The sequence below is a fragment of the Poromitra crassiceps genome, assembly GCF_964638095.1.
Source record: "Poromitra crassiceps genome assembly, chromosome: 8".
Lineage (NCBI taxonomy): Eukaryota > Metazoa > Chordata > Actinopteri > Beryciformes > Melamphaidae > Poromitra > Poromitra crassiceps.
This window is the reverse complement of record NC_139629.1, coordinates 7569872-7584142: the sequence shown is the minus strand read 5'-3', so window position 1 is coordinate 7584142 and position 14271 is coordinate 7569872. Positions and strand designations below refer to the sequence as shown.

General features: G+C 44.3%; 1 protein-coding gene across 2 annotated transcripts in view; it reads right to left on the bottom strand.

Moving 5' to 3' along the window:
- The window catches only part of pikfyve (phosphoinositide kinase, FYVE finger containing), a 41005-nt gene extending 26946 nt beyond the window's left edge, over positions 1 to 14059 (bottom strand). For both annotated transcript variants that reach the window (XM_083641498.1, XM_083641499.1), the window contains exons 1-8: positions 13958 to 14059; positions 10627 to 10820; positions 7680 to 7853; positions 6122 to 6234; positions 5739 to 5910; positions 3640 to 3847; positions 693 to 782; positions 415 to 583 (exon numbers count right to left, since the gene is read on the bottom strand). In XM_083641498.1, coding sequence (XP_083497624.1) covers positions 415 to 583; positions 693 to 782; positions 3640 to 3847; positions 5739 to 5910; positions 6122 to 6234; positions 7680 to 7853; positions 10627 to 10807 — 1107 coding nt within the window. In that variant the 5' untranslated portion in view covers positions 10808 to 10820; positions 13958 to 14059. The remainder of the gene's footprint in view (positions 1 to 414; positions 584 to 692; positions 783 to 3639; positions 3848 to 5738; positions 5911 to 6121; positions 6235 to 7679; positions 7854 to 10626; positions 10821 to 13957) is intronic.
- Between the last annotated feature and the right edge of the window lie 212 nt (positions 14060 to 14271).

The window sequence follows — 14271 nt, the reverse complement described above, 5'->3', positions numbered from 1 at the left end:
CCGATATTATCGGCCGAAAACCGATATTGGCCGATATGTTAGACGATATTTTTTCATTTTGTAATTTGTCATTTTTGTGTATATTTGATATTTTTTCTTAACTCAAGTTCTATTTTATATTTGTTCTATTTGTGTTTTTGTATTTCTAGTTATTTGTAATGATTAAATTCCCACTGAAGTTTACGGTTTCATTGCATTGATGTTATTTTGGACAAAGTTTATTGATGAGCTGTAAAATATCGTGCCTACATTACCTCAAGTCATATCTTTGTCAAGTGTTTGATATTTGAGGGATCATTGCAAAAAGAAAAGTGTAATATAATGTGTAGAAGAATATCGGCCGATATATCGATATCGGAAATGTTTTACCCCCTAATATTATTAAAAATCCAGTGTGGGTGGGGCTCTAGTCACCAGCAGGATCTTCCTCTCCTCCTCGCTGTGGTCCTGCTTGACGCCGGCCTTGGTGGCAGCCTTGCCGCCTGCCATGGCGCCGCTGGTCTGCGGGCTGACGGAGCTATCGTAGGGAGGCACCATGGAGGAGCCCGAGCGGTCCAGGGACAGGTTGGTTACACTAGCAGACCTGCAGGAGAGACAAAGATGGAGGGGGGGCCAGGTCACACATTGCTGGACCAAACTATGCTGAATCCCCCCCTGGAACACACTGCAAAGCAGGAGCAGTATAAACTCACCTCTTCCTAGCAGGTGATTTGCCTACATCTTCCTGTAGCGTTGTCAGTCTGGAACCGAGGCCACTGTTCTGAGAGTCCTGGTGAATCAAACTAAGAGACACACACACACACACACACACACACACACACACACACACACACACACACACACTTTAATTCACGCTTTATTTTATTTGCTGTGCTTATTGCAGCTCCCCTGATCTGCTATCCAGCCCAGCGTTAATTATCAATTAGCGTTAATTAAGACCAGTGAATACACACGCATGCAGACGCAGGTTTTTATCGGGCTAGATTGCATCAGGCTTCACTTACAGACAGCTAAGGTTGAAACAGATGTGGGTGGGGGGGGGGGGGGGGGGGGGGGTGAATGAAACAAACTGCAAGACTCACTTCTTTCTCATCCCAATAGGAGTTTTTCTATGCCAGGAGAGAGAGGAAAAAGATGTTCTTTGAGACAGGTCAACAGAGAAATAAGCAGGAGGGGGCAACACTGATTCAAAGGCAGTAGCACTGCTCTGACGGGGCACACAAGGAGGGCGTTACAATCGGCATGCAATGTGGGATGATCCCTCAGACAAAGGAATGGATGTCCTCGAGAAAGAAAGACATGGCCAATGTGTGTGCAGATAACTTGAGTGAAAGAGAAGATTCAACCAATCTCTGTGGTATACGATACTAAGGTCATGTCCTCAAAGGCCATGCATCACCAATGGACCTGTTTGGATATTTCTAAAAATAGAAATTATATTTCTGAATATGCCATGGATATTTCTAAAATAGAAATTATATTTCTGAATATGCCATGGATATTTCTAAAATAGAAATTATATTTCTGAATATGCCATGCCAACTGATGCCAATTCCTGAGTCTTGACTGGGTAGCAAGCGCGCACAGACAGGTATTAAAACAGGAGAAAATCTGCCACTACGGAAAGGAGACAGGCAAGCATGGAGAGAGAATGAAGCAAGAGGGGAAAAAAGCAACATCCTAACTGACATGACGAAACGACTGTCAACTGCACATGCTAATGAGAGATGATGACAGATTTGTACAACAGCTAACTTAGATGCATCATGCATGAGACAATGGGCCTGTCTGATTCTCAAGTGAACGAGCTTTATAGGTGGCATTTCTAGGTAAGAAGTTGTAATTAGGCTGTCTGAAACCAGTTTGATACATAAGTTCACTGAATTTGCAACCTTTCTAGGTACCTGGTTATGGATAATTTTCGAGGAACCATACCATGGTACCTTTGTTTTGTTAGGGTATCCCATGATACCTTGCGACCCTTACAACCGACGAAGAAGAACGAAGCGAGCCCCTCATGGCGACGCCCACAAAGCCGACCGCATCAGAAAAAAGTGAAACAATGTTGGCTAAATAACAAACATATTTCACTTTCTTTTCGTTTTTATTCTAGAATAGTCAATAACGTCAGCCTTTACTTAAATTTAGTGCAGTCAGATGTTTGTACAGTGTCAGGAAAGTCACTTTTGAACAATAGTAGGAAGCATCTTACCTGACGGTGTTCTGGACAGCAGCCACTAGTTAGGTTGCTAATATAACTAACGTTAGAGAACTCGCTCCGCCCGCCCCAAAGCAGGACTACACAGCCAGGATGATAGCACCATTGCAAACCTTCAAGTGTAAGTGGAGTTCGTTTTAACTGTGCTTTATTAAATGATAAGCTGTCATTACTTCCCATTTGTAGCGTTTGTAACATTTTCGTTCGCTGGGTTTTACGCTTTTAATTTGAAGGCGGAAAGGGGAAATGGTTTATTCGTAGATTGAATTGACACTGGTCTGTCAATTCTATCATTTCATATCGACCATTTCCCTTTTTCGCCTTCAAATTAAAAGTGTTCACGGTAGCCTGTGAAGCCTCGACCTTTCTGGATTATAAAAGTAGTATAACGTTAGAGAAAACAGCCCCCAGCCATGCTGTTTTATACAAATGTATTGCCAAATGCTTTGGGATTCAACTTGATCAATCTTGGTCAGAAAAAATCTTGTATATTCAATGGAAACAGCACCAGTGCGACCTGTCGCGTGCAATGCTACCTTCAAGCATGAGGACGTCTGAAACAAATTGTTTTTCATCCACCTATATTAAAATGAGTTACCTAATTAATCAAGTATCTAGTTAGGTAGCTAGGTGATAGGAGATCACTTGAGTTTCAGACAGACCCATACACCCCATTTCGGTTACGGCTAAATGGGACAGTTTTGGCTTGCAGCATTCACACGTGGTAAACATGATGCTCTGAGGTACAGGTGAGGAGGAGCAGCATTCACACGTGGTAAACATGATGCTCTGAGGTAAAGGTGAGGAGGAGCAGCATTCACACGTGGTAAACATGATGCTCTGAGGTAAAGGTGAGGAGGAGCAGCATTCACACGTGGTAAACATGATGCTCTGAGGTACAGGTGAGGAGGAGCAGCATTCACACGTGGTAAACATGATGGTCTGAGGTACAGGTGAGGAGGAGCAGCATTCACACGTGGTAAACATGATGCTCTGAGGTACAGGTGAGGAGGAGCAGCATTCACACGTGGTAAACATGATGCTCTGAGGTACAGGTGAGGAGGAGCAGCATTCACACGTGGTAAACATGATGCTCTGAGGTACAGGTGAGGAGGAGCAGCATTCACACGTGGTAAACATGATGCTCTGAGGTACAGGTGAGGAGGAGCAGCATTCACACGTGGTAAACATGATGCTCTGAGGTACAGGTGAGGAGGAGATGACGATGGATTCAGAGATGACGACACATGCATCATGCAGGGTGCATCATGTCCTTTCTGACTCTACTTTCACCAGACATGGACTAAATCAAATCAGACATCTTTTCAAATACTAAACATCTGCAATCAGATGATATGATTTGGAGTGCCAAATTGTGTGTGTGTGTGTGTGTGTGTGTGTGTGTGTGTGTGTGTTTTCACCTCTGCCAGGTCAGGTCTTCCTCAAGGAAGATGTTCCTGCTGGCCTTGCGCCCACCCACGGGTGTCCGTGGCTCGCTGGGTTCCAACACACTCACAGAGGAGGGAGAGTCCGCCAGGGCGCTCAGGTCCTCGCCGATGGAGCCCGAGTCCGCAGAGTGAGCGTAGGTCAGCGCTATCTTACGACAGTAGGTACAGGCCCGCAGGTCTCCTACATACAGAGTGCATACAGTACACATGACAGTAGGTACAGGCCCGCAGGTCTCCTACATACAGAGTGCATACAGTACACAAGACAGTAGGTACAGGCCCGCAGGTCTCCTACATACAGAGTGCATACAGTACACACGACAGTAGGTACAGGCCCGCAGGTCTCCTACATACAGAGTGCATACAGTACACACGTCAGTAGGTACAGGCCCGCAGGTCTCCTACATACAGAGTGCATACAGTACACACGACAGTAGGTACAGGCCCACAGGTCTCCTACATACAGAGTGCATACAGTACACACGACAGTAGGTACAGGCCCGCAGGTCTCCTACATACAGAGTGCATACAGTACACACGACAGTAGGTACAGGCCCGCAGGTCTCCTACATACAGAGTGCATACAGTACACACGACAGTAGGTACAGGCCCGCAGGTCTCCTACATACAGAGTGCATACAGTACACACGACAGTAGGTACAGGCCCGCAGGTCTTCTACATACAGAGTGCATACAGTAGGTACAGGCCCGCAGGTCTCCTACATACAGAGTGCATACAGTAGGTACAGGCCCGCAGGTCTCCTACATACAGAGTGCATACAGTACACACGTCAGTAGGTACAGGCCCGCAGGTCTCCTACATACAGAGTGCATACAGTACACACGTCAGTAGGTACAGGCCCGCAGGTCTCCTACATACAGAGTGCATACAGTACACACGACAGTAGGTACAGGCCCGCAGGTCTTCTACATACAGAGTACATACAGTACACACGTCAGTAGGTACAGGCCCGCAGGTCTCCTACATACAGAGTGCATACAGTACACACGACAGTAGGTACAGGCCCGCAGGTCTCCTACATACAGAGTACATACAGTACACACGTCAGTAGGTACAGGCCCGCAGGTCTCCTACATACAGAGTGCATACAGTACACACGTCAGTAGGTACAGGCCCGCAGGTCTCCTACATACAGAGTGCATACAGTACACACGACAGTAGGTACAGGCCCACAGGTCTCCTACATACAGAGTGCATACAGTACACACGACAGTAGGTACAGGCCCGCAGGTCTCCTACATACAGAGTGCATACAGTACACACGACAGTAGGTACAGGCCCGCAGGTCTCCTACATACAGAGTGCATACAGTACACACGACAGTAGGTACAGGCCCGCAGGTCTCCTACATACAGAGTGCATACAGTACACACGACAGTAGGTACAGGCCCGCAGGTCTTCTACATACAGAGTGCATACAGTAGGTACAGGCCCGCAGGTCTCCTACATACAGAGTGCATACAGTAGGTACAGGCCCGCAGGTCTCCTACATACAGAGTGCATACAGTACACACGTCAGTAGGTACAGGCCCGCAGGTCTCCTACATACAGAGTGCATACAGTACACACGTCAGTAGGTACAGGCCCGCAGGTCTCCTACATACAGAGTGCATACAGTACACACGACAGTAGGTACAGGCCCGCAGGTCTTCTACATACAGAGTACATACAGTACACACGTCAGTAGGTACAGGCCCGCAGGTCTCCTACATACAGAGTGCATACAGTACACACGACAGTAGGTACAGGCCCGCAGGTCTTCTACATACAGAGTACATACAGTACACACGTCAGTAGGTACAGGCCCGCAGGTCTCCTACATACAGTACACACACGTCATCACATCAATCAAGGCCGTGCTCTGACAGATCCACGCCTGACAAATATTGATTGTGAAAGCTGATTTGGAAACTCGTTCAACAATGTGCATTCCTGAAAATGACTACGTACTGACGCCATTTCAGACCTTGACTCAGGCTGTTTCAACAGGAACGGCACTGATTCACTGTGTTTCTAGGGGGGGGTTTGTTGAACAGGGCGGACGACTCACCCGTGTAGCCCATGAACTTGCCGGGGATTTCCTGGTTGCAGCAGCGGCTGCAGAAGATCTGGCCACACAGCCGGCAGTGGTGTCGTCGGCGGAAGGTGGTGAACTTCTCATTGCAGTCGTAACACTCCTTACACTGGCTGTCTGGCATCCAGTACTGCTTCAGATCACTGTCCTAAGGGGGGGGGGACGACAACCGACAACTGTATTGTATTGTAGTAAGGGTTAGTGCAACTGCCCGAAAACCTATATAAATATATATTTTTACTTTTCTCAACAAAAGCCAGTTTATTCAAGTGATTTATTATTATTTATTATTATTTATTTATTATTTATTTATTTATTCAAGTGATTTATTCAAGATTTGGGTATGTTTAATCTGATACCTGGCTCCTCCCCTCCATGATTTCCTTCAGCCTCTTCAGAGCAGTGCGGAGCTGCACAGCTGTGCGAGGGTCATGACTGCCTCCTAGAGGCGTCTCCGATTTCCTGCGGCCCTCTAAGAATACACAACCCCGCACGCACGCACGCACATACACACACACACAAATAAGTGAACACAGTGCATGCCTTCTTTAAAATGCATAATGCCACATTGTCAAATATCCCCTTTTTTAAATGCAGATCAAAAATGTGTGAGGAGGAGTACTTGATTTTTTTTAATTCAGGCCCGTGGCACTGGCAACCCTGTATAATGTAATACAGTAACATGGACATGTGACAATGCAACACCCAAATGAGTAACATTCAGTTGTGAATGTGGATCAAATAATGCATGAGGTGGCCAACAAAAATAGAAGACGTGTTATCATTTTCCACAAACATCGCTCCAATCATTAGTGCCTGGGTGGAAAACAGGAAAAATCAAAGAGCAATAGAAAGCACTCCGATAAAAATGCCAAATGCCAATATCAATATCAAAAGGACCTGACACACAGACACACTTGCATGCACTCAGAGACACAAAAGTGTTTGTGTTAGAGGCTATTCTTTCAGATGTTAAGGTCAAGCACAAGGCAATCCTTAGTAAAGCACACGGTGGAGAACCCCTCACCTGGCCAATCCACTGGAATCAGAAAAGACATGAGAATGGATGGATTATACAGCCTGTCTGTCACAGTGCATCCGTTCACTTTTCTGCTTTCTTATTGTTCTCCAAAGCTGAAAACACGTGTCGGTGGCTCTTTACATTATAGCTCAGTAACAACATAGTAATAGGAGGGGGGGGGGGGGGGGGGTGATGATGATAAACAATTAATTCCTAACCAGGTAATAGCTTGGTATTAACACTGGCTATTACCATGAAATTAAATGTCCCCGTTATTACCATTTGTTTCTGGCCCCGTTAGCCGATTACATACATTTCAGTCTAATTACTCGGATATACATTTATTTTTCTTTCATTGCCAGGTTGTTACTGAGCTGTAATGTAAAGTTACAGCTCAGTAACTTTAACAGTAACCATTTGTCAACACCAAACGTCTTCTTTAGTCCTTCTTAAAGTCTTTCTCACAAGCCTGCTACTTTTAGAGGCAGTACCATGGATTATTTGGGAAAACAAAGGTTCTCCAAAAGAAATGGACTAACTATGCCATATCCAGAGGTTGCATTAGGCTTTCTCGTTGTACGTGATTTTGATCGTGGTAAAAAATAAACCTGCCATCATCTATTATTAGCCGTTATTTTTATTTTCATTATAAACTGGAACAGAACGCTTCAGTTATTTCCTACCTTGCATAATTGCATGTATAATCCAGTCTACAAATGGCCTCAAATATCAGTATATTTTGTGTGTGTGTGTGTGCGTGTGTGTGCGTGTGTGTGTGTGTGTGTGTGTGTGTGTGTGCGTGTGTGTGTGTGTGTGTGTGTGTGTGCGTGCGTGTGTGTGTGTGCGTGTGCGTGTGTGTGTGTGTGTGTGTGTGTGCGTGCGTGTGTGTGTTTTACCGGAGGCGGTGGAGGTGCGTCGGAGGTGGTCAGGGTGCTGTTTCCGCTGTGTCCCCGACCCCGAGCTGTGAATGGAGTGGGAGGGGCTGGAGGACCAGCTCCCCCTCTCTGACTGAGGGGAAGGGGATGCCACATCTGCCTTCTCTGAGCCCGTTGAGGGAAGCCGTGCCTCCTCTACACACACACACACACACACACACACACACACACACACACACACAGAGACACAGACACACACAGACACAGACACAGACACACACACACACACACACACACACACACACAGACACAGACACAGACACAGACACACACACACACAGCAAGAGAATGAAGATGAGAGGCTGAGGGAGCTGATTAACAGCAGAATGAGTGAAAAAGTGTTTTGTCAGAGAATAATAATAAGAGAGAATAAAATTAAAAATCAACAAATCACAGTGGATATTTTTAAGGGCGATTGGGAAGTCGACTCACCTTTACCATTTTCATTTTGACAGTAGGAAAGTGGATGAGGAGATAAAGGCTGATACAGGAGAGAAAGCTCTGGCGGGTCGGGTGTAACAATACGCATATTGATATTGAACAATTTAGGAGGATTTAGGTTCAATATGCAAACCCAATCTTTCCCTGCTGAACAGTGCAAATCTTCTACAAAGATATCATGGTAAACTAAAACTGAGACAGAAGAAAAGACGAAAAGTGTTTCAAAAACAAAAGAGGTAAATTGAAATAAAGATTCAATCTAGACTGTGAAAATAATAGAATACATTTAAAAAATTTAAATGAAGGACATTTTTCTGGCATTTCTACTTTTTTGCTGTATCGAAAACGTACCAAACTACCACTGAGTCTTATCGAACCGAACCGTGAACCGTGAATTCATCCAGTCTGATCAGCTGGCCACTGACCAGCTTCACTGGAAAAGGTGGGGTTAAGGGCCTTGCTCAAAGGCACATCGGTGGTGGTAATGAGGGAGGGGCAGCAGCAAGCTCTGCTTTTTCACTTTCCCCACCCAGATTAATCCTGCCGCCCCGGGGATTGAACCGACAACCTTCCAGTCACAAGCTCGCTTCTCTAACCTTTAGGCCACCACTGCCCTCTTGTAAGACAATGTGACTACAATGTTGCCATAGTGAGGGGAGGAGTGTTGTACGGAGTACTGGACTTTAGAAGCAGGACTATGAATGAACACAAGACCGGTCAGGTGGCTGGCTAGCTCCTGGAACTGGCCCCAAGTAACAGCCAATTTCTATCACATGACTTCACAAGACTTTGGCAAAATGCCCCCAACTTCCAGCAAAACGCACTTAATTTAATGGGGGGAAAAGTATACTCGAGTCGAAACAGGCTTACACTTTATTTTATTTTTTGTAGATCTAGGTTAAGAAACATTTTAGTTGCTTCAATTGTTTTGTGCGCTTTCTCCTGACAAGATGAACAAAATGTACTAATGCTGCTGACCTTTCACTGAATTACAGCTTAATTGGTTTAAGTGACTTCCTAATGAGCGTCCAGCATGACCATTTGAACAGTGAGTGCTTAGGTCAAAAGGCAGAGCAAATCATAAGCTTTCTGTGTTTTTCTTATGAGGATGATACGCAATTTCATTTTCCATCATTTTTACCCTTGTTTACTTACAAAACGGAGAGAAATATGATGACGGGCAGTCGGGCACCATACAAACCTGAACTGATCAGACTTCATAATGCAACGTATTTTTGGGGGACAGTTAACTGGATGTCATTATTTATTCACTTTTGGTTTTGCCACGCAAAACCAAATAATATAATACAGGTTTGAGTTCGGCTGTGATGTACCATCCAACAGGGCCCACATATACTGGATACAATGGAACTGGCCGAAGGCAGCTTTAGCTAAACAAGACAGAATGTAAGAAATGGGCAGGAGAGATCGTCACTCACCCATCTCACCCAGGATATGACCTCTAGCACCTACCTCATGTATATAATTTAGCACCCGCCGCCCCCCAACCCATGGAATATCTGTCAATATCTGACAAAGAGTCTTTGTTTACAATCCTGTGTGGCTTGACTTATATACATATACTGTGTACATACACCTTTCTTTCATATACGTATTTAAAAATCAACACTTTACACCACACTTATTATTGTATATATGGGTAGTAGTTAATGTTAATGTATCTCTGTCCTTGTTTGCCTTCGCCCGTGCATACATGTTTTGTGTATGTGTGTGAGTACACTGTGAGCAATGCAAACCAGAGTGAAATTCCTTGTATGTGGAGATACTTGGCCAATAAAGCTGACAGTGACTCATAACTGTAGGTCTATAATGGTAGCCTGGTAAACCAGCCCATCACGTGAACTCACATTTCATTGGGTTCTGCGAGATGGTCTGGCCCCAAGGCCTGGGAGGGTGTTAAGCAGAAGCTACAAAGTGGATGAGTCAATCAGCGACTGCGCTCAGTGCCCTGTGACTGACAGCACAAGTTGGCCAATCAGGAACGCCACTAGCACTGCACTAACAAAACAATAATGGCCGCCTCCTTGCCTGTCCACCTCGAGGAGTAATGTCAGCGTTTGTCTAGTTTAAACAGCCATAAAGTGCAGTTATTGGAGAAATAGACTCAATAACAACAATTAAACAAGTACAGGAGTATCGCAGCAACCGCAGAGTTTCTCGGCGGAAAATATGTTTTTGCCGTTCTCCCGAGTGGATTTGGGTTTGACTGGATCCAACGCTGATTGGCTGAAGGAGTTGTCTGTCAAGGCAAGTACACCCGCCCACTGCGATACACTGGGAGAAAGCTTGGGGCCAGACCATCTCGCAGGACCAAATTAAATGTGAGTTCACGTGATGGGCTGGTTTACCAGGCTACTATAATGGGTCTACACATCCATGACTTTATCTAGATTCTTGTTGTGTGCGGGTGTCAATCTCTTGTTGTGTGCGGGTGTGAATCCCTGACCTTTGTTGAAGCGAAACAGGTTGACAAATGAGCTGTATGCAGAGCGCAGCGGCGGCTCATCCTGCTCCGGCGTCAGCGGTTTGAAGTGAGTCAGGTGGGAGGGGCTGGCGGGCGAGATGACAGGCGGCTCCACACTCCAATCCGTTGAGGATGAAGACGAGGACTTGTCATCAGCAGCCATGTCACTGCTACTCCTGATGGGAGTAGAAAATACATATTAGATTGCTGGCTGGCTAATGCTGTGCTTTCAAGAATCTGTCACACAAATGCTTTCAAGCACGTCTACCTGATTAATTACCCTCACTTCAAATGGCATAAGATCTCTGAGACAAACTGTGCTGGCTTCATCAAGCCGAGCAGGGAAGAGTGGCATCATTTATTGGCTGGCGAGTCGCCAGCATGTCTGTGTTAATGTCAACCCTGGTTACTCACCAGCATTAGAAAAATAAAGATAAATCCATTGCTGCTCCAATTTTATGGGCTCATTTTTAGACCATCAGCATAGAATCAGAATCAGAATAACTTTTATTGCAACAGTGTGTGAGTATGCATCGTAGCTAGGGGTGCACCGATCACGTTTTTTTTGCCACCGATCACCGATTGCCGATCGCCTATGGGAAATATCTGCCCAACCGATCATCGACCGATCACCGATCGCTCACCGATATATAAACTCCTCAAAAAAAGTTTGGGAACGTTATTTCGGTCGATTATTTCTCCCCTTTAGTGGCCCTTTAATAATACCAATTGGCATTGTATTTTTTATCGTTGGAAAGCCTGATTAGTGATAGGGCTTTTTTTTATTATTATTTTTTTTTATATAAAAAAATATCGGCAATCAGCCGAAATATCGGCAATCAGCCGATCGCATATTTGAGGTCAAAATCGGCCGATACAGATTGCTTGCCGATCGATCGGTGCACCCCTAATCATAGCGGTCACATCAATAGTCAGAAGACAAAAAGACAAAATCACAAACTAGAACGACCACACCGCGGATATATGCCTCCGCCAACAAGTGAGCAGTCGACATCCCTGTCTGTCAAGAGACTTTGACGTTTGAGCCAAATGTGAAGAAATTGTGTCAAGGCGTTACTGAGATCCTTCAAAATCAAAAGTGCAGTCAGTGCAATATTTACAACAAACACGCATCGGAAGGAGCCCACAGTCCAAAAGGTGCAGGAAGAAGTCAAAGAGAATAATAAATTATCAAGTAATGAATGGAGTAAAATGGCTTTAAAGTGACATATGGGGTTGGGGTAGAGAACTTAGTACTCGTGGGGGGCTTTATAGCCTTGTTGATGAGGCCGATGGCAGTTGGGAAGAAGCTGTTCTTGTCACGAAAGGTTTTGGTCTCGACAGGCCTCAGTCTCTTGCCAAGGGGGAGCATAACAACAAGATATAGCAAATCATTTGTGCCTACGGCAATTAGAACACTAAATAGGAGATAGGTATACCTGGGGAATTTCTGATCCTAACTGTATTTTGTGCTGTGCTTGTATTTTGATAGTGATTCATCTGCACTTGTACTTTTAATAAAACATTTATATTATGCGTTTTTATACTGTTGGCACTGCCTGACGTGTGTCTGTGTGTGTATGTGTGTACAGTATGTACTGTAATCAAGACGTGTATGACCACATGAATTTCCCATTGTGGGATAATAAATTTGACCTTGAACCTTGAACCTTAAAGGTTCAAGGTAGTCTTTATTATCCCCGAGGGGCAATTTGTGAAGCAGCCAGTGGAAGCATACAAAAACAAACGAATCATCAAACAGCAACAACAAATTACAGCAGTTACAATGAAAATCACATGGGGTTATTTAAGAAGCTGATGGCAGCAGGAACAAATGAGTTTTTGTGGCTGTGGAAAGACTGCTTTTAAACGGTTGTTTCACACAGGAATATCATTTTAACTCTGCCGCCTGAACTACTGGCTTCCGTAGGGATATTATTATATCTTTGGATCTGTGATCGGACAACAGAGACGGGTAGGAGAGCATGTTGAATGCTCTGCCCCCCATTTTCCTTATGCTACGCTGTGTGATGCTAGTTCAGAGTGGATCACAGAGGAACATATAGTAAGCAACTACATCAAAGGCCAAGCTGAAACAGAACCACATATTTTAGCAAATAATATAAGCTTACTGAAGGAGGCACAAGATTTGTATATTGCTAATACTAATAATGGACCCACAGAGAGAAAAAGAGAAACAAGTAGTGTGACAAATAGCACAACATTTGAGGAAGTGGAAGCTGTCACGAGTTTGAGGTTTAATCTAGTTTTACTCATGTCAAAATGCTGAGAAATTAATATGTATTCTGATTATACTAACTAGACAAAATCCTTTTCAGATTAAATAGCAACAAACAAGTAACAATGTGTTATTAGAAATTCACAGACAAGTTATGTTAGCCTAATGTTTAGGCTAAACATTGCGATCTAAACTATAGCCTAACGGCAAACTCCTCTAATCAATAAGCCTGCCATACAATATTCCACGTCTTTCTTGTTACATTATATCAAACAGATGAACTAATTAAACGTGACCAAGCCATCCTAGGCCAAACCAAACCAAATCTCTTCCGCATTAGCTCATCATACAACACCATGAAAAAAATAAATATAAATCTCTCGTCTATGCTTACCGTTTGAAGAAAGTTACGGAGTTTGAGTTTGCAATGCATGCCATTTCAGCTAACAGTAGAGGAACAGGAGGAAATTGACCAAATCGCCAGGCAGCATCCCAGCATCACACTATCCACCTCATCATGTGATCATAACAGGCAAAACATCTGACAGCTCAAGACAGAACATGCCCTCCACCCATAACGTTACCACATACATAGCGGGAGTGACAGTAACAACACCGATGATAAAATATAACGCTAGTATCTCACCATCACCCCATATTTGCATGCGTCAATAGACTGAAATACATTCCAGACAGACCCCGACAGCCCATCATCATTTCGCGTTAGCTATGAAGTTGGCTAACTGTAGCTAGCAATTGGATAGCAGAGAACTAGCGTTAGCTAACTACCGGTACTTTTGCATGTTCACCTATGAAGACAACTAACTATTAACGTTAACTCTATATACTATTTTATCCGCTAGTTTAGCCGGCGCTAGAGATAATTTAGTAATCAGCTAGGGTAGCCAAGTGCCAACCAACGTCAGCTAACCTAGCATGTAACGCTACGTAGCTTAGCTAATGTTAGCTTTACTAAGCTAAGTTAGCTAGCTAGCTGGATGGCTGGTTTGGAGCACTTGGAGCAGTTGACACATAAAATAACGAACTGCTGTTGTAGCGAACACATTAAATTACCAGTTCACTGTCTGTCTTCGGCATCACTGTATGAATGACTTTGACATGTTAAACAGCTGAACTGGTATCGGAAGCGACTGACCATATCCTCCCACAGACAGGCCTGACGAATCGATAGCATAATCGAATCGAACTGTTGTGATCACAAGAAAAAGCGGCAGCAGGCAGCACTCAGATTTGTCGATTAAACATTGATATTACTTTTTACGATGCCGACTTTGTCACCATCACCTTTTAAGATAGCGCGAATAAAGTTATTATTATAGTAACATATTGTTATTCAGACAGGCAAAGGAGAGAGAGGTTTACCTGTG